This window comes from Elaeis guineensis, chromosome 11 (genome assembly GCF_000442705.2).
Source record: "Elaeis guineensis isolate ETL-2024a chromosome 11, EG11, whole genome shotgun sequence".
NCBI lineage: Eukaryota > Viridiplantae > Streptophyta > Magnoliopsida > Arecales > Arecaceae > Elaeis > Elaeis guineensis.
The window spans coordinates 23771975-23793190 of NC_026003.2; the positions used below are offsets into that span (position 1 = coordinate 23771975).

General features: G+C 42.3%; 1 protein-coding gene across 1 annotated transcript; it reads right to left on the reverse strand.

The window, feature by feature from the left end:
• Nucleotides 1-18518: 18518 nt before the first annotated feature.
• On the reverse strand, nt 18519-19413 carry LOC140852663 (uncharacterized). Its single transcript, XM_073246248.1, has 2 exons — nt 18805-19413; nt 18519-18706 (listed from the first exon to the last, which is right to left on the reverse strand). The coding sequence occupies exons 1-2, from the start codon at nt 19388-19390 to the stop codon at nt 18690-18692; spliced, it is 603 nt and encodes a 200-aa protein (XP_073102349.1). The 5' UTR covers nt 19391-19413; the 3' UTR covers nt 18519-18689.
• Between the last annotated feature and the right edge of the window lie 1803 nt (nt 19414-21216).

The window sequence follows — 21216 nt, forward strand, 5'->3', positions numbered from 1 at the left end:
CCCTTTCTTAAAAGGTCGAGAACCAGAAGAAGAACCTCCCACTAAGTTCACCGACTCCTTGAGGAGTTGGTGATCCTTCTCAAAGTTCTGAAGCAACCCTAGTAACCCATGGTAGTTTATTTCAGGCTTTGTCATTCTATAATGAGTGAGGAATGAGAGATAAGACTTGGGCAGCGAGTTCAATATTGCATCTTTCTCAAGCTGCTCATGTAAGAGAAAGTCGAGCTTGCTCAATCGTTCCATCAGCTCGATCATGTACAATACATGATCAGTGACAGAGGCACCATCCCGCATTTTGGCATTGAAGATGGCACAACTAGTCTTGTACCTCTTCACGTCATCAGGTGTGCCAAAGGCATCCTTCAATACTTGAAGCATGTCCTTTGGCTGAGCCGTTTCGAGTCTACGACTGAACTCGTCGCTTATGGCAGCCAGCATGATACAGCACATCGTGGTCCGATCACTGAGCCACTTCTAGTAAGTGTCTCTGACTGTTCCACATGCATTGGCAGCTGGCTCCTCAGGTGTAGGATCCATTATCACATATAGGATCCATTCATGCTCCAGGACCATCTTCAACTTTCGGTACCAGCTATCGAAGTTAGGTCCCACCAACTTATCATTGTCCAACAATGATCGGAGCGATAGGGAAGTGGCCATATTTGCACAAAGGAGAACCATAACCTAATTAGTAATTGATTCATTAAACCTAAAGATTTGGACTTTAATCAAAAAGTTTCTCCCACTATTTTATTCGAATTGGTAGCCTCTACCTCCAATTCGAGGAATTACCCTAATTCCTTAGTGGGTACTAGAATCCACTTAGACTGCACACAAGCCCAACTTTGGTAGGCCAACCCATGTACATCTAAGGGTAGGTTCATAACCAATTGTTTCTCTAACCAATTTCTAGTAATTTTAATTTTGCCTCAGAAACCTAATCAGTAGGCTTTGGCCTCCACTGTAAGGATCCGGTTAGGTCCAACTATTAACATGATCATACTTGGTGTATCTAACCAACGAATGATTAAGCCCAACTTTGGTTGGCTTACCTAACCACCATTAGAGAGACACTTTCAAGTCATCATATGATGAGTGATAATTCCATTAGTCAACAAGCACCAGGCCTTTGGGTCTGCAATGATTATTGAGTTAATGGACTCATTATCAAACACCTTAATGGGAGGCTATGACTCAGTTATCTCCATAACTTTATCATTTTAAGGACCTAATAATTTTAGAAGATTTAAATAATATAGAGGATGAGGTCAGATGAACCAGCTTATCATGATCCTCCCACTGGCTTCACCAAGTCAGCTTAAGGGAGACCATTAAAAGGGCTGGTCTAGGAGCACCTAAATCAGTCACACTGATTTACCTAGCTGACATGGATCAGCTCGAATAGTCAAGTGATCCGATCAAAATATAATTTCACCAAGAGGCCAGGTAAGTTCGATCAGTGGGAGGGTCTACCAAAGCTTGCCTTAGACACCATAAGAAATGACCAGGTAAGCGGGCTTCCAATTAAAAACCACTGGTCTAGTTTACCTTAGACACCAACTGGTTTAATTAGTTTCGATTAGATCAACCTAACAGTTCATGCTAGACCGCTTAGCCAAGAATCAAGTCCATTTGGTTCTCGTTAAAGACATGGACTTGACCAACTACAACTATTGTAATTGATCTAGAGAATTCTTGACCTAATCCAAGACAACAATTGATTAGATTTAGTCAATTCTCTAATTAAGTCCATCTTTAATCTAACCATAGGTCTAACCCAATTAATGGACCTAATTTCCACTAACCCATTAACCCAATGTGTTATGATTTGTGTCTTAGGTTCTTCAATTCACAATCCTAGAACCTAATCAAACAACTTCTTAATTCTTAATTAAGTTTTGGGCTGAGGGTTGGGTTCGGCTTTTCAAAAAATAATTTTTATATTTATAAAATAATTTTATAATATGATTCTACCAACCATATTGCATGTTTGATTCATAATCAAGATACAAATGAAATAAATATAAAACTACTTTAGATCTAATCTAAACAGGTTCATGTAATTGAAATAATTTCAACTTTAAATAATTTTTTTGCACAAAAATTATTAACAAAGAGATTTTATTTCAGATTTAAATATCTTTTAAATTTAATAAATCATAAATTTAATCTAGATCATATCTAACAAATTTATGATTAAAGATAGATCTAGACAAACTAGGACAACCTTTGCACTGTAAGGGGTAAACCTTACAGCAGGACAACCTTGCAGTTTGTGATTGATCTAAAATTTTAATTTCAGATTTAATAATCAGATTATAAATTAGATCTAATCTAAGAAATAATCTAAGCATATATAAATAATCATGTAATAAAGAACCTAGGCTCTGATACCAATCGTAAGAACCAGATCTAGGGTTTCAGGGTTAGATCTTGAAACTTTTTCAAAATCATACAGCGGAAGACTAAAATAAATCAAAATTTATTTTTTAAAACTAGAAAATCCCTAGATTTAAGATTCTATTACATAATTATTACATAGTATTAAATCAAAAATTAAAATATATAAATATAGCATGAACTACATGTTGATCATATCAACATGTTTCTATACTACATCTAATGTATGTATTAAACAATAGATCAGATCTATTACCTTGCAAGTTAGATGTTCTAACCTTGCTGATCCGGGCTTGAGGATGATGTTAAAAGCCGCACATACGTCCGGCCTCTAGGAGTCGTCCACACGAGCCCTTGAATCTCGATCAGAAGTCCTGCTTCAGGAAATCAGCACAGTATGCTAGTACTGCACTGATCCTTCTTTGATGGTTGATCAGGTGCCTCCTTCTTCTTGATTTGGACTCTTTCAAAGATGAAAAGTAGAAGGAGGAGTTTCGGATCTGAGATGCTCTCAGAAAACTCAAGATGGAGGGAGGAAAGATATGAAAACAAACAACCCTAGAAGAAGACCCTCTTCTTCTTCTCATTTCTCTCTCTAGACACCCTAACTTGTGCCTTTTATATCTTCACGACCCAAAGGTCTTTCTCTCTGATTTTTGGATGGCTCAAAGGTCTCTCAAATCTCTATCTTCTCCAAAAATTTTATGAAGAAACTCATATGTGTGTGACCTCATAGGTCTGAACCTAAGCCGGTAGCACATAAATAAATTTCTGTACCAATCGAAGTGACCATCTAGCAATGGTACCCGACGATCGGATAGGTCGTATGTGTAGAACAACATCCTTAGAATCCATGCGGATATAGTTTTCATATAATTCATCTCTTTGACCAAAATGATCATAGGACACCCCAGAGTTCAACTGTCAACTCTGAACAGGTTATCCACATTGTATTTCAAAATATCAAATCCATCTGATGGATTACCCTGGCCAAGATTTTGCTAAATTGAAATACAGTGACTCATTCTTCTCCAACTCTTGGAGTGGTCAATCCCATCTCGATCACACTCTGACTTTGTAAGTACTTGACTGTGCCCAGAAGCCTTCCGTCCCTGAATTAGAAATTCAGTTAGTCCAGTACCAAAGCACAGTGAGTTGCTTGCAAGTCACTGAGACGATCTCAAGTTTAAGGGACACTTATACCTATATCCCATCAGAGACATTCTCGACAGCAGAATGCTCTGGAGTTGATCATGTTCAATGATGATGTACCCTTACATCTCACCTGTATGCCATACCAGTGTCTCCACACTCCTTGGTTAAGAGGACAACCAACCCATATGGCTTACAGCGACCTATGCTCGAAAGAAGCTATCGTCCTTATTAACAGCCTATCATTTAGTCATGAACAGTTTTAAGGACTAATCGATAAATTTTCTCTTTATCGAACTTAAATAGTCCTAAGGACTTCATCATAACAATGGAGTTCATTAGAAGATGAAAACTTATGATGAAAATACCAAATATATTTTATTTATTAACAAATCAATTACAATACTTGGTTGCTCAACCGTCAACAGCTTGACGATTGACTTTTGGGACATATTTTCCAACACATACAGCACCCATATGCGCCCCCACAGCCATGTTAGGGACTGGAGGAGAACCTCGCCCTAACATGAGCAAGGTCAAAGACCTGGTTATTTGTAGATCGGATGGGGGGAGAGGCCATGCAGCACCCATATGCGCCCCCATAGCCACGTTAGGGGCAGGAGGGGAACCTCGCCCTAACATAAGCAAGGTCGAAAGTCCGGTTATTTGTAGACTGGATGAGGGGAGAGGCCATACAGTGCCCATATGTGTCCCCGCAGCCCCGTTAGGAACAGAAGGAGAACCTCATCCTAACCTGAGCTGAAATCGATTACATCAGAAATGGGGGAAGAACCTCATCCTGACACCAATTAAGGTCCAACCATTCGAGACCTGACAAGAAAGAAGAAAACCTTCTCGACGGCCCTCCTGCGCTACCGCGACTCCGTAAAAAGCTAGAGAGAACCCTTGCTTAAAAGGAGGAGGGAGATGTGAAGGAACAGCGGTGGGCTACCCCAGTGAAAAATGAAGGCCGAACTACACCAAAGACACAAAAGACCTCATCTCCATGAAGAAGGAAGAAGAGAAAGAGAGATCTACGGGCACGAGCGAAAAGGCGAATCGACACGGCAATGGCTAGGAACCCTCAAACGGTGTCAGCATCGAACAAATCAAAAAACAACAAGAAAATTCGGTAATGATGACCTAATATGAAGATGAATAAGGAACCCTCTGGCAACATCGACATCGCACGGGACAAAAAATGAAAGAAGTCCGACGGATGATAATTCAACATGACGCACGGGCAAGGTAACGATGATCTTCTTTTTATTTCAAAATGTGCGTTACAGAGCTCGAAAGGCCAAAAAAAAAAAACAAAAAACAACAACAACAAACAAACAAACGACAAAAGAAGACACGTAGAAGGACAAAAGGCAAAAAGAGCTCTAAGGGGGCCCGGCTTCCTCCGACTTTGAACTTTCGGCTTCAATCCTCATCAGGGAGTGCCTTAAGCTCTCGACTTCTTCTTTCAATTCTTTCTCCCTCATTAGCATCTCCACATACCTCCGATGAAGCCGCTGGCTTTCATTCTCCGCCTCTCGATGCCTCTTTCTCAGGACCTCGAATTCTGCCTCCGCATCCTTGACTGCCTGCTGCTCGTATACCAGCTGGATCTTCAATTACTGTAGCTCGGCCTTCCCCTCTCCGAGGGCGATAGATAGCTCTTCTACGGTTCCTCTCAATGATTGGAGTTCGTCGAGATCCTGAACGAGAGCAAACGGAGCTCCTTCAGATAACTGCTTTTGAAAGCGGGCAACCTCGTCGGTTGCCATCCTGAGCCTCCCCCTGTAATCATCCACCTGCTTGCACCAGCTGGTCCGGTACGCGTTATAATTCGCCTCGGCCTCCTGGAGCTGTTGCTGAAGGTCGGAGACCTTCTTCGACCATTCTCGATCGCAGTCGGCCCGAGTCGAAAGCCAAGATGAGCTTCCTTCCAACTGGCTGATCCTCTCCTGTGCAGCCGACAGCTCTGCTCTGAGAGAGCTGATCTTGGAAGCTTGAGCCCAAGATCGATCGCTGGCGCGGTTCTTATGTTCCTCGAGCTCCTTCTTGAAGTTTACTTTCCTCCGTCTGTACTCCATGATCCCCTTCACGTGGAGGTTCCGAAAGTAGGTGGCCTCCGCGATGGCCTCAGAATGACTCTCCTTCAACCTGCAAAGTTCGCTATCCATCTCCTTCGACCTTTTTGTTAAATGACAAACTTTCTTCTTCAGATGTTGGATCGTGGACTTCAGTGGAATTCCCTGTGGCAAGGAAAGTGCTTCGGCAGGACACTGCCATCGGGAGACAAAAGCGTCAAGGCGCGTCTCATTGCAGGGAGAAAAAAAAAGAAAAAGGGGGAAGAGGAGTGGAGAAGCCCTCCATAAAGAGAAACTCAATTTTATTGATTGAATGTTTCTTAAAGACAAAAGGAAAAAGAAAAATTGCAATAAAAGAAAAATATAAAGTCAGAGGTCTCAGACCTCTGAAATAGGAGTTGGGGAGCTCGGTGTTCTCGGAAGGGGGGCTGCGGTGGCAGTGGCAGTGGGAGAGGGCCCGGCTTCATCTTCAGACGCCTCGTCCAAGAAGCTGAGGTCGAGCTCGGGAAATTTTTTGACCACCTTCTCTTGACAGAGCTCGAATCCTTTGATGAATGCTTTTTGGTCGAACTTGACGTTCAGATCCCTCATCTCCATAGAGGCCTTGAACTCCTCCACTGCTAGGACCCTGGCCTCCGAGATCAGAACTGGAATCTGCTCCATCAAATTTGTGACCTCGACCTCCGCCTTCCTCACCATCTCCTCCGAGGTCTGCTTTTCTTTCTCAAGGGCCTCTTGGAGGTTGGCTACCTCAGCAGCCTTTTCTTTGAGGCGGGCGACTTCGGCCCGACGACCCTCCTCCGCCTGGATGGCATCCCTCCTCGCCCAGTTCATCACCTCGATGTTGGCAATGAGCTGGTGCCCGATCTGCAAGGGTGGCTAGGAGGTCAGAATGAAAATTGTGAAGCTAATTAAATGAAGGTGCGAGAAGAAAGAGGAAAGTGAATCTGTTTACCTCGAGGAAGGACCCTAGAGAGTCCCTAACCCGCTGTTTGGGATCGACGCGAACGATCCTCTAGACGACTTCGGGCAGGACGCAGCCATCGACCAGTCGCTTTATCAGGTCCCTATCATTAAAAGGATTCTCCCCTGGCTCTTCTTCGGAATCGTGGGACTCTTCGATGGTGGCCCGGTGGCTGCTCACCCTGCGGGCTACCATCTTCCTTCTTCTCCCCCTCTCAACCCCTGGCACCTCCTCGAAGCGGGCCCCTGAGGCGGGAACCTTAGCGGGAGAACTCCTTGAAGAGGCCCGGGGAGCCGGGGGCTCAGCGTCTGAAGGAACGTCGATCGCGAGTGCTGCCTGGGCAGGCATGGCCGAGTTCGTCTCCTCCGTTCTGGCCTTCTTTGCCGATCCAGAGATCGCGGCGCCTTTTCTTTTGTGAGCCTTGAGGCCCCTGGCGAGCATCCGTGCTGCTTCGGCGTCCATTCCTAAAAAAAAAAAAAAAAAAGAGAAAAAAAGAAGAGAGAGAAAAGAGATCAGTAATGGAGTGAAAAAGGAAGAAGTGACGTGCAAAAAAAAAAAAAAAGAGAGAAGAAGAGCAGGAGAAAAGAAGAGGAAAGGAAAGATGGGATACTCGCAGGATCCAGGGGGCTCAAGCCGATGTTGAACAAAAACTGCTCCTTCAGAAGGTTGGGAAGGGAAGGAGTCGAATAACTAAGAAGCTTTCGGGCGGCCTGAAGGTCGTCCTCCCCCAGGCTGGGGGCCCGGCGGACAGAGTCCCTCAGGGAGCCCCAAGGGGGCAGTCCCAGCTTCAAGGTCGGGCACTGGATGTAGAGGTACTTCCCCTTCCAATTATGGATTGAAGAGGGAGCACCCTTCAGTAACCCCTTCTTGTCGAACTGGGGGGAGAAGTACCACCAGTCCTTTGCCGAGGGATGGTGCTTGAAGGTGTAAAAATACCTAAACAAAGAAAGAGATGGCTGAACTTCGACTACATGGCAAAGGGAGAGGAACCCTATCAGAAACCTAAAGGAATTCGGCGCGACTGAAGCCAAAGAAATATCTAAAAAATAGAAAAGAGCGACGACGAAGGGTGGAAGTGGAAGACGGAGCCCAGCACGGAAGGCCTCCTGGTACAGGCAGAAATGGCCAGGTGGGGGGGTGCTAGCCCAGTCGGCGGGATCAGGAAGCTCCAGATCATACTCCAAAGGAACTCCATACTGAACCCTTATCAGTAAAAGTTCATCCGGAGTCAGAAAATAAGGAATGGCGCCCGGCGCAAAAATCAGACGAGGCCCAGCCCTAGATGAGGGTTCGTCTATAGTATGAGGGTTCTGGGGGCTGAGGTGGATGAACTCCTGGAACCACTAGAGGTGGAGGTGCCAGAAGACATTTCAAGCAAGGACCCTAAAAATCTCAGAGAAATCAGGTGAAATAAGAGGCAAAAAGTTCGCGGGGGACCAAACCAGGGGAATGCGGTGGAAGAAAAATAGAGGAGAAAGGGCACCTAGATGGCAAGAAGAGAAACGAAAGTTTCGGGACTAACCTAAGTCGCTCCGAAGGATGCAGAGGTGCGAGGATAGGGATGACTCGAAGAACGCTTAGGGCCAAGGTGGACGCCAAGGAGGGTCAGAGCTCTCAGAGAGAAGACAGACACCGACAGAACTTTCAGGCGGAATGAGACTCCTGAAGGCGGAAAGGCGGGTTTAAATAGACCCTGGGATCTGGCGCTATAATGATCGTGGATCTCCCCAGGCCGACCCACGCTCGTCACGTGTCCCACTCACCACAGCAGGTGGCTAAAATCGGCTGACAGCTGACAAAGCTATTACTGCACCGTACCTGGGCCAACGCTCCAGTGAGAATTTTGAAAGATCCCTTCGGATCGCCCTGATTTGAAAAGACTCCAGCACGCGTGCATTAAATGCCAGAATATTTGAAAGCGATCGTGCACAGGATTCAAGGGACAACTTCGGTTGTGAAAATTTTTCTGTACTTCCTTCATTCGAAACTCGAACTCGAAAGTAGGGGGACTGGTGTTGGGTATAAAATACCTCCCCAGCCGAAGTTCGTGACAGGAGTGACCCTCCAGAGATTCTACCGACTCCCAACCTTCGGCGACATCTTTTCGAACCTCTCCGGCGGCCGAGCCTCCGCAACATTCTCAAGTTCTGCCGATGGATAAACCCCCACCAGCGTCGACCAGATTCTTCACAATGGATGGACTCCACCCAAGTTTTCATGAGATTGACCACCTTCTAGACCTTATCCGAACTCCTATGGGAGCCAGACTTCGTCTCCGACTCCAATTGCAGGAAGACTTCATTCGGACTCCTACGGGAGCCGAACTTCATCCCCGACTCTGATGGTAGGAAGACTTCATCCGGACTCCTATGGGAGCCGGACTTCGTCCCCGACTCCAACTGCAGGAAGACTTCATCCGGACTCCTACGGGAGCCGAACTTCATCCCCGACTCCAACTGCAGGAAGACTTCATCCAGACTCCTACGGGAGCCGGACTTCATCCCCGACTCCAACTGCAGGAAGACTTCATCCGGATTCCTACGGGAGCCAGACTTCGTCCCCGACTCCAACTGCAGGAAGACTTCATCCGGACTCCTACGGGAGCCGGACTTCCTCCCCGACTCCAACTGCAGGAAGACTTCATCCGGACTCCTACAGGAGCCGGACTTCGTCCCCGACTCCAACTGCAGGAAGACTTCATTCGAATTCCTACGGGAGCCAGACTTCTATCCAGAACTCCTGTTGCAGGTAGATCTCATCCAAACTCCTACAATGGCCGGACTCCAAACTTCTACCGCAAGCGGTGTACTTCAAATTTCTACTACGAGTGGCCCGCACCAGATTTTCACTGTAAGCCTTCGCTCGAGCTCCCATTGTGGATGCATTCCTTCTGGATCTCCATTGCAGGCAGGCCTCGATCGAGTTTTCTTGACAAATGATCTCCATCCGGGCTTCTACGAAGATCGGACTCCGATCGAACTCCTGTAGTGGTAGACTCCGGACGAACTCCTATGGCACATGGATTCCAGCAGCTGGACCCCTCCAGTGGATGAACCTCTCCAGCGCTATCCGACATCCGCTGTCGGTCGACCCTTTGCCAAATTTTGCATGAAATCGAACTTCGTCTATGGAAAGCCTCTGACTGAGCTCCTACAGCGGATGGCCCTCGCCTATAGTATTAACGCCCAACAGCACCCAACGATAGAAGGCTCGCCAACAACATCCGAGCTCCTCTCAGATGGATAGCTACCTCTCTCCACCAGACGCTTCAACCGAGCTTCGGCCGACAGGCCTGGACTCCCTGACAGGCCACAGTAATGGCCACAACTCTGCTTCACTTCCTGCGACGGATACCGCGCGGCTCCACCACTCCCTGGCAGGCCATAGTAATGGCCACGACTCTGCTCCACTTCCTGCGACGGGTTCCGCACGACTTCTCCACTCTCTGGCAAGTCGCGACAACGGACGCCGCCTCACTCCCCGTGACAGGCTCCGCATGACAGGCCACGGTGATGGCCATGATTTCACTCTACTACTCTTCATAACAAACTCCTCCTGACCCCGAGCGGCCCACTGCCAGACGGTTACAAACGTTGCTATCAGTCTGTTGCATCCTCCGCCTGTAAAAGGGAGACCCCAGATACGTTATTCTCTAAGCTCTAATTTCTATCTCAAAATTTTGCTAAAATTTCTATTCGAGCACTCCATTCTTGTTGAGGCAGAGAACTGACTTGAGCGTCGGAGGGTCTTGCCAGAGCACCCCCAACTCCGATTTAGACTTCCTTTGCAGGTCCCAGCGGCGACCGCGACTCCCTCGACTCCAGCTTCTCCGACGCAGGCAGATTTTTGCACCAACAGATAGTATACCAATCCCCATATTGGCTCTTGTCGACTATTGCTAGTTTTGGCCACCCTTGAATCTATTGAAACTCCAGTACCTCCAATCTAACTATGATCAAATGAAATTATTTTGATTAGACCAATAGGATTATTGGACTCTACCATTTTGCAAACTTGTGAGGATATCGGAACTTAGGATATTCTATTCTTAAGATATTGATGGTTAAATTTTGATTAAAATATATTTTAAATAATAAATTTTAAAGGATCCTCTCAAAATTAATTGAATCTATTCGATTAGTGTTTTGCAAAGGTAAATAATGAACCTTTTTTTGAGATATTTCATAATTTATTTTGAAAGTAAATATTTAATTTTTGATTTATGTGTGATTTATAAAACTAAATTCAAATAGAGAGTGATTTGCAAATATTAAAATTTTAAAAAAATTATAATTTATTGATTTGTTACAGAATATACATATATTGATTGAAATTATGACATATATATTATTTTATAAATATATTTTCATATGCCTCAGATTTGAGATCTCAATCTAACTATGTTATGTGGATCCTATCAATAGGGGTTGTACATTGATTCTTTGAACCCTAGTGATGGGGCTCGTGCCTTGATTCTCTGGATCCTACTAATGAGAATTATATGTTGGTACTCTGATTATGATTGAACTCATTATTTCTTTTCTACCCTTGCTAGAGGATATAAGTGTGATTACAATTAAGACTGTTGAGTTATATATTATTTATTTTGAATCGAATTTATGATTATATATATGAATATTTGAAAGTATTGGTTTACAGATTTAACATGAAATTTATTTATGATAATTATTTCTAAATATTATATCTTATGATAATATCTGAAATATCTAATTGAGATATTCATTATTTACTAGACTATCGAACTCATTATTTCTCTTTTATTTTCAGATTTTGATACTTAATTGCAGATGTGGATGTTACTTGGGAGTGACACTAGAAATGAGATTTGATACTATCAACATTGTTGAATTTAGATCTATTATTATTATTTTAAATTTTTAATGTAGATTTATTAATATAAGTTTCTCAAATTTGGATATCCTTTGGATTGATTAATAAATTAAATTTTTGACTTTTAGTAATTTAAATTAATTCTACCGTGATTCATTGATATCTTTTTGGAGTGCCTTGCATGCTTGTGAGAGAGTTTTTCATGAGTATGTGATGGTTGCCATAACTTTTGGTTATGATCTCAGATCAGGAATATAATAATTTAGATGGTATGAAAGCATAAGTAGATATATTAAACAATATCGGCTCTATAAGTTTGTCAATAGCATTAATCCTAGCTACTTCAAAATTGATACCTATATAAGAGATCTGATGATAACAAGCATAAAATCTCTTATTTTATGCTAGTGTAATTGTAAATTCTTCTCCAACATCCCAATCATCCCTCTCTCTGGGAAGCAAGAATAGGAATAATCTTAATTAAACAGATGAAATAATCAGAGGTTTCATTCTCATACGACTCACATATGCTGACATCAAGTATTATATGAAAGAAATTCCAAGTAGACATTTCACCAACTATGACATTCATTTTAGGATTTTTTTCTTTAATTATGCAATCACTTGATTAATAGAAAAGTGGAACTGCATTTATCATGTAAGATAAAACTTTAAAAAATTTAGTCTTGAGATCATATCCCTATTTATTTTTCTCTTGCAGTTATTGCATGCCTATGTTAGATGAATGTCTTAGAAGTCAATTGTTGGCTGACACATTATTCATTTTATTACATAAATTTATACTTAAACTATTGATTTAATCAATAAAGGATAAGTTTTTTTTTTTCATTCAGGTGTTATGTATCTTTGAATCATCTTTAGAATTGATGTTATGATACATATTCTTAAGTATTGAGAATTAGAGGTATGTATAATTGATTCCTAAATTATTTCTGATCATAGGATAGTCATAAAAATGATGATCGATCCAGATAGATCAGCACACGATTCGCTTCCTTCAAGGTAGATGAGTCTCTAGTTTACGGTGTAGAGATACTGAGCGACAAATATGAATGTTGTTAGAGAACAACTAGTACTGAGCGTGATCATATGAGAGATCATATAGATTTCTATCTAATCATCAGTAATCATCTTGATGCTGTAGTTGTGTGACTGATCTTTTGACTTACGGTGTCACAGTTGCTCATAGTAAGACTGCTGTAGTTTGATTACACATAAGCAAAGACTCAATTATGAGTTTCTCTAATAGATGTTGGTTTCAGTTGATTGAGCTATGGAAGTAAGTTGTGCATTTAGATAGGATCTATCGACCTTGATAGAGAAGAATAGTCCTATGAAATTTGAGAAACTAAGTCCACAAATCTATGGTCATAACAGTATGATTGATGAAAAAAAAAATTATTTGAAACCACTATTAGACTTGAGTTAATCGAATCTATCATATGACTGATGATGAGATTTGATGATTTATCTATGATCTGTCATTTAGTCGGGACTCACGATAGAGGGACTGTATTATACATTAACTACACCTAGAGGTTCTTTTTCGGTTCTGTTGGGTTGTCACTATATATTACTAAATATCACTGGTGGATTGTGAGAGCTTAATAGATCGTTCTGGATCAATGATTCTTATCGAGTTAGAGTAAAATTATTTCGATCTACTGAAAGAAGTTTTAGTAATACCTATGATAGAGATTATGGTATGTCTCACTTGTAGGAACCAGATCTAGGGTTTCAGGGTTAGATCTTGAAACTTTTTCAAGATCATACAGCGGAAGACTAAAATAAATCAAAATTTATTTTTTAAGATCAAAAAATCTCTAGATCTAAGATCCTATTACATGATTATTACATAGCATTAAATCAAAAATTAAAATATATATAAATATAGTATGAACTACATGTTGATCATATCAACATGTTTCTATGCTAGCTACATCTAATGTATGTATTAAATAATAGATCAGATCTATTACCTTGCAAGTTAGACGCTCTAACCTCGCTGATCTGGGCTTAAGGATGATGTTGCAAGCCGCACACGCGTCCGGCCTCTAGGAGTCGTCCACACGAGCCCACGAATCTCGATCAGAAGTCCTGCTTCAGGAAATCAGCACAGTATGCTAGTACTGCGCTGATTTTCTTTGATGGTTGATCAGGTGCCTCCTTCTTCTTGATTTGGACTCTTCCAAAGATGGAAAGTAGAAGGAGGAGTTTCAGATCTGAGACGCTCTCAGGAAACTCAAGATGGAAGGAGGAAAGATATGAAAATAAAAACCCTAGAAGAAGACCCTCTTCTTCTTCACGTTTTTCTCTCTAGACACCCAAACTTGCATCTTTTATATCTCCACGACCCAAAGGTATTTCTCTCTGATTTTTGGATGGCAGAAAGGCCTCTCAAAATTATCTCCCTTAAAATTTCACAAAGAAACTCATCTTATATAGAGAGATATGATAGAGTCCTTGTCTAGGTCAAACACCTAGTCAAGGCTTATCCAAACATGGCAAGTAAGGGACGCCCAACTCTTGAGCACCTCCTTCATATTTTCGTGGATGGATCACAGAAAAGGGTGCACAATGTAAACCCTAAAAGCCACGAAAATTCCAAAAAAAATTTGGATAAATTCGGTGCAAAATTGAAAGAGTTTTGGATTTCTAAAACTCTATCTCATAGAATTCAAAATCCAAACTTATTCCTTTTAGATTTGATCCAAATCACCTTCCATGTAAGAAAGAAGAGAGGAGACCTTTTGTGAACGTGGGAGAGATCTGGGAGAGGGCTTTTGTCGCACAAAATAAGTGGAGATTGGCGTTGAATAAGAGAGAGGGCGTGGAGAAGGTTTATGTGGCGCAAGGTGGAATCCTAGTCCTACTAGGATTCTGTCTCATAACTTGTTTTAATTTGGTTTCCCAAACCAAATCAAATCAAAATTAGATCAACCCAATTAAAATAGGTCTTAACCTAATTAAGAACCTAATTTAATCAGATTAAATTAGATTTAAATCTGATTTAATTTTCTAATCAAATTAGAAATTAGATTGACCCAAGTCCTAGTTGAACTAGGACTAGTCTTTCCTTGCACTTGGCTTATCCAATAAACCAATTGGACTTGATCCAATCAAGCCCAAACAAATCTAATTAAATATATTTAATTAGACTTAATCTCAGCCCATTGGCTTAATCAAATTAAGCCAATTAGCAATCGAATTGCTAATCGATCCTCCTGCAACACTTGCACTGGGTTAAATGTCAATCGTATTGATTATTTAACCCTATAACGATTCTTAATCGTTGATCAACCATCCGATCGGATCATGAACTCTAATGTGTGTGACCTCATAGGTCGAACCTAAGCCGGTAGCATAGAAACAAATTCCTATACCAATCGAAGTGACCATCTAGCAATGGTACCCGACGTCCGGATAGGTCGAATGTGTAGAACAACATCCTTAGAACCCATGCGGATATAGTTTTCATATAATTCATCCCCTTGACCAAAATGATCATAGGACACCCCAGAGCTCAACTGTCAACTCTGATCAGGTTGTCCACATTGTATTTCAAAATATCAAATCCATCTGATGGATTACCCTGGCCAAGGTTTTGCTAAATTGAAATACAGCGACTCATTCTTCTCCAACTCTTGGAGTGGTCAATCCCATCTCGATCACACTCTGACTTCGCAAGTACTTGACTGTGCCCAGAAGCCTTCCGTCCCTGAATTAGAAATTCAGTTAGTCCAGTACCAAAGCACAGTGAGTTGCTTGCAAGTCACTGAGGTGATCTCAAGTCTAAGGGACACTTATACCTATATCCCATCAGAGACATTCTCGACAGCAGAATGCTCTGGAGTTGGTCACGTTCAATGACGATGTACCCTTACATCTCACCTGTATGCCATACCAGTGTCTCCACACTCCTTGGTTAAGAGGACAACCAACCCATATGGCCTACAGCGACCTATGCTCGATAGAAGCTGTCGTCCTTATTAACAGCCTATCATTTGGTCGTGAACAGTTTTAAGGACTAATCGATAAATCCTCTCTTTATCGAACTTAAATAGTCCTAAGGACTTCATCATAACAACGGAGTTCATTAGAAGATGAAAGCTTATGATGAAAATGCCAAATATATTTTATTTATTAACAAATCAATTACAATACTTGGTTGCTCAACCGTCAACAGCTTGACGATTGGCTTTTTGGGACACATTTCCCAACAACTCCCACTTGTCCTAAAGCCACTCGGCACAGTATCTAATACCCATCTTCGACTTATGGTTGTCGAACTCCTTTATTGCCAGGGCTTTAGTGAAGGGGTCGGCTAGGTTCTCCTTTCCATCGATCTTCTGAAGGTCGACGTCACCTCGATCCACGATCTCCCGGACCAGGTGGAAGCGGCGTAAGATGTGCTTCGTCCGCTGATGTGCTTTGGGTTCCTTCGCCTGAGCTATGGCACCAGTGCTGTCGCAGTAGAGCAGGACCGGACCATCGAGGGAGGGTGCTACTCCGAGCTCGTTGATGAATTTCCTCAGCCACACAGCTTCCTTCGCGGCATCTGATGCTGCGATATACTCTGCTTCACAAACAGAGTCTGCCACAGTATGCTGCTTGGAACTCTTCCAGCAGATGGCTCCACCATTCAGAGTAAAGATATAACCCGACACACTCCTGCTGTCATCATGGTCAGATTGGAAGCTAGAGTCTGTGAACCCCACAAGTTTCAGATCTGACTCGCCATAAATCAACCATTGGTCCTTAGTATTTCTCAAATACTTAAGGATGGCTTTAACCACTTTCCAGTGGTTTTCTCCAGGATCAGATTGGTATCTACTCACTACTCCTAGTGAGTATGCCACATCTGGTCTTGTACATGTCATGGCGTACATGATAGATCCCACGGCTGAAGCATATGGGACTCTACTCATACGCTCTCTCTCTTCAGGAGTTGTCGGACAATCCTTCTTAGAGAGAGAAATTCCTTGGCCTATCGGTAGATAGCCCTTCTTGGAATTCTCCATGCTGAACCTCTTCAGCACAGTATCTATGTACATGGACTGGGATAACCCAAGCATCCTTTTAGATCTATCCCTATAGATCTTCATCCCTAGGATGTAGGATGCTTCACCCAAGTCCTTCATGGAGAACTGTGATGACAACCAAACTTTTATTCCCTGTAGTGCGGGGATGTCATTCCCGATTAAGAGAATGTCATCCACGTACAAGATAAGGAATACCACAACTGGACCATTTGCCCATTTATAGATGCAGGGCTCTTCTCCATTCTTAATGAAGCCATACGTTTTGATCACCTTATCAAAACGCATGTTCCAACTCCGAGAAGCTTGCTTCAATCCATAAATGGATCTCTGAAGCTTGCACACCTTGGACTCATCTGTGGATGTAAACCCCTCAGGTTGTATCATATACACCTCTTCGGTCAGCTCTCCATTAAGAAAAGCTGTCTTTACATCCATCTGCCAGATCTCATAATCTAGATGGGCAGCTATTGCAAGCATTATCCGAATAGATTTGAGCATTGCCACAGGAGAAAATGTCTCGTCATAGTCAATACCATAACGTTGACGATACCCCTTGGCAACCAGACGGGCTTTATAGGTCTCCACCTTTCCGTCTGCGCCCCTCTTCCTTTTGAAGACCCATTTACACCCAATGGGTTTAACCCCTTTAGGTGGGTCAACCAATGTCCATACATCGTTGACCTTCATGGACTCCATTTCGGATTTCATGGCTTCAAGCCATTTCTCGAATCAGGTCTCTGCATAGCATCCATATAGGTGATCGGATCCTCATTATTCTCATCAAGTTCGATGGGATCACCGTCCCGGACCAAGAAACCGTAGTATCTGTCCGGCTGACGCGGTACTCTACCGGATCGCCTTAATGGTACAGGTATATTGGGCTCCGGATCTGATCTAATCATATCCGACTCAGGTTCAGCTATTGGTGTCGGTCCTTCTACCTGTTGAACTTCATCAAGTTCAACCTTAGAGGCAACGGTTCCTTCACCAAGGAACTCCTTTTCTAAAAAGATTGCCTTAAGGCTGACGAACACCTTTTGTTCATCAGCATGGTAGAAAAAATATCCTTTTGTCTCTTTGGGGTACCCTATGAATGAGCATTTGTCAGATCTAGGTCCAAGTTTGTCTGTGACTAATCGTTTGACATAGGCCGGGCACCCCCAGACCCTAAGGTGTGAAAGTGCTGGCTTACGTCCCGTCCATATCTCATATGGAGTCTTAATTACAGACTTACTTGGAACCCTATTTAATAGATAACAAGCCGATTCGAGTGCATATCCCCAGAAGGATATCGGCAAGCTAGCAAAACCCATCATGGATCGGACCATGTCTAACAGAGTCCGATTCCTCCTTTCAGACACACCATTATGCTGTGGTGTTCCTGGAGGAGTCCATTGGGAGAGAATCCCATTCTCTCCTAGATATGTGAGAAATTCACTAGAAAGGTATTCTCCTCCTCGATCAGATCGAAGAGTTTTAATACTCTTCCCAGTTTGTTTTTCTACTTCACTTCGGAATCGTTTGAACATTTCAAATGAATCCGACTTATGTTTCATCAGATAGAGATATCCATATCGGGATAGGTCATCCGTGAAAGTTATGAAGTAGAAATATCCACCTCTAGCACTGGTGCTCATGGGTCCGCATACATCAGTATGTACTAGGCCCAAGAGCTCAGTAGCTCTCTCACCTTTTCCAGTAAAAGGTGACTTGGTCATTTTACCAAGAAGACAGGACTCACAGGTTGGAAGTGATTCACAATCACTTACTTCGAGGATTCCCTCTTGAGTCAACCTGTTTATTCTGTTCTTGTTTATATGACCTAGCCTACAGTGCCATAAGTAGATATCTGACACACTATCTAATCTAGGGTGCTTGCCAGTTGAATAGACTACATTAACAGGTTGTGATAACATATACACACCATTGTTCAAATGTCCACAAAAAATAGTAACACCATTCTCAATGATATTACAAATTTGTTTCTTTATTGAAATTTCATAATTATTTTTGGCCAGAAGGCCTACAGAAATGACATTTAAAAAGAAACTGGGACAGAAATGACAATCATTAAGAACAACGATATGGGATTCAAATACAAGTTTCAAGATTCCTAATGCTAGAACTGGAACTGGTCTTCCATCTCCAACGTTCAGGAACCTCTCGCCTTGCTCGAATCTCCTACTGACCTGCAACCCCTGCAACGAATTGCAAATATGGTAAGGGCTACCGGTATCCAATACCCAGTCAGTTATATCACAAATAGAGAAATTGCAAGGAGTTATCATATAAATACCTTGCCCAGCAACAACTTGCTGCTTTCTCTGCCTGTTCGGGTCTAGGGAGGCAATGTACTGGGGACAGTTCCTCTTCCAGTGCCCCCGCTTCTTGCAAAAGAAGCATTCAGCTTGACTCTTATCGGGTTTGATCTTTTTGGTCTGACACTGCACAGTTGTCCTAGCCTGAACTTGCACCTTCTTTACTTTCTTCTTCTTGTTCTTCTTCCCTTTCTTAAAGGGTCGAGAACCAGAAGATGAACCTCCCACTAAGTTCACCGACTCTTTATGGAGTTGGTGATCTTTCTCAAAGTTCTGAAGTAACCCCAGTAATCCATGGTAGTTTACTTCAGGCTTTGTCATTCTATAATGAGTGAGGAATGGGAGATAAGACTTGGGCAGCGAGTTCAGTATTGCATCTTTCCCAAGCTGCTCATGCAAGGGAAAGCCGAGCTTGCTCAATCGTTCCATCAGCTCGATCATGTACAATACATGATCAGTGACAGAGGCACCATCCCGCATTTTGGCGTTGAAGATGGCACAACTAGTCTTGTGCCTCTCCACGTCATCGGGTGTGCCAAAGGCATCCTCCAACACTTGAAGCATGTCCTTTGGCTGAGCCGTCTCGAATCTGCGACTGAACTCGTCGCTCATAGCAGCTAGCATGATACAGCGCACCGTGGTCCGGTCACTGAGCCACTTCTGGTAAGTGTCTCTGACTGTTCCACGTGCATTGACAGCTGGCTCCTCAGGTGCAGGATCCATTATCACATATAGGATCCGTTCATGCTCCAGGACTATCTTCAACTTTCGGTACCAGCTACCGAAATTGGGTCCCACCAACTTATCATTGTCCAACAATGATCGGAGCGATAGGGAAGTGGCCATATCTGCACAAAAGAAAACCATAACCTAATTAGTAATTGATTCATTAAACCTAAAGATTTGGACTTTAATCAAAAGGTTTCTCCCACTATTTTATTCGAATTGGTAGCCTCTACCTTCAATTCGAGGAATTACCCTAATTCCTTAGCGGGTACTAGAATCCACTTAGACTGCACACAAGCCCAACTTTGGTTGGCCAACCCATGTACATCTAAGGGTAGGTTCATAACCAATTGTTTCTCTAAACAATTTCTAGTAATTTTAATTTTGCCCCAGAAACCTAATCAGTAGGCTTTGGCCTCCACTGTAAGGATCCGGTTAGGTCCAACCATTAACATGATCATACTTGGTGTATCTAACCAACGAATGATTAAGCCCAACTTTGGTTGGCTCACCTAACCACCATTAGAGAGACACTTCCAAGTCATCATATGATGAGTGATAATTCCATTAGTCAACAAGCACCAGGCCTTTGGGTCTGCAATGATTATTGAGTTCATGGACTCATTATCAAACACCTTAATGGGAGGCTATGACTCAGTTATCTCCATAACTTTATCATTTTAAGGACCTAATAATTTTAGAGGATTTAAATAATATAGAGGATGAGGTCAGATGAACCAGCTTATCATGATCCTCCCACTGACTTCACCAAGTCAGCTTAAGGGAGACCATTAAAAGGGCTGGTCTAGGAGCACCTAAATCAGTCACACTGATTTACCTAGCTGACATGGGTCAGCTCGAATAGTCAAGTGATCCGATCAAAACATAATTTCACCAAGAGGCCAGGTAAGTTCGATCAGTGGGAGGGTCTGCCAAAGCTTGCCTTAGACACCATCATGAATGGCCAGGTAAGCGGGCTCCCAATTAAAAACCACCGGTCTGGTTTACCTTAGACACCAACTGGTTTAATTAGTTTCGATTAGATCAACCTAACAGTTCGTGCTAGACCGCTTAGCCAAGAATCAAGTCCATTTGGTTCTCGTTAAAGACATGGACTTGACCAACTACAACTATTGTAATTGATCTAGAGAATCCTTGACCTAATCTAAGACAACAATTGATTAGATTTAGTCAATTCTCTAATTAAGTCCATCTTTAATCTAACCATAGGTCTAACCCAATTAATGGACCTAATTTCCACTAACCCATTAACCCAATGTGTTATGATTTGTGTCTTAGGTTCTTCAATTCACAATCCTAGAACCTAATCAAACAACTTCTTAATTCTTAATTAAGTTTTGGGCTGAGGGTTGGGTTTGGCTTTTCAAAAAATAATTTTCATATTTGTAAAATAATTTTACAATATGATTCTACCAATCATATTACATGTTTGGATTCATAATCAAGATGCAAGTGAAATAAACATGAAACTACTTTAGATCTAATCTAAACAGGTTCATGTAATTGAAACAATTTTCAACTTTAAATAATTTCTTTGCATAAAAATTATTAACAAAGAGATTTTATTTCAGATTTAAATATCTTTTAAATCTAATAAATCATAAATTTAATCTAGATCATATCTAACAAATTTATGATAAAGA

What these genes read in the sequence shown, in the direction of transcription:
- LOC140852663 (XM_073246248.1), bottom strand. Translation starts at nt 19,390, where the DNA reads ATGCTTCAAGTGTTGGAGGATGCCTTTGGCACACCCGATGACGTGGAG.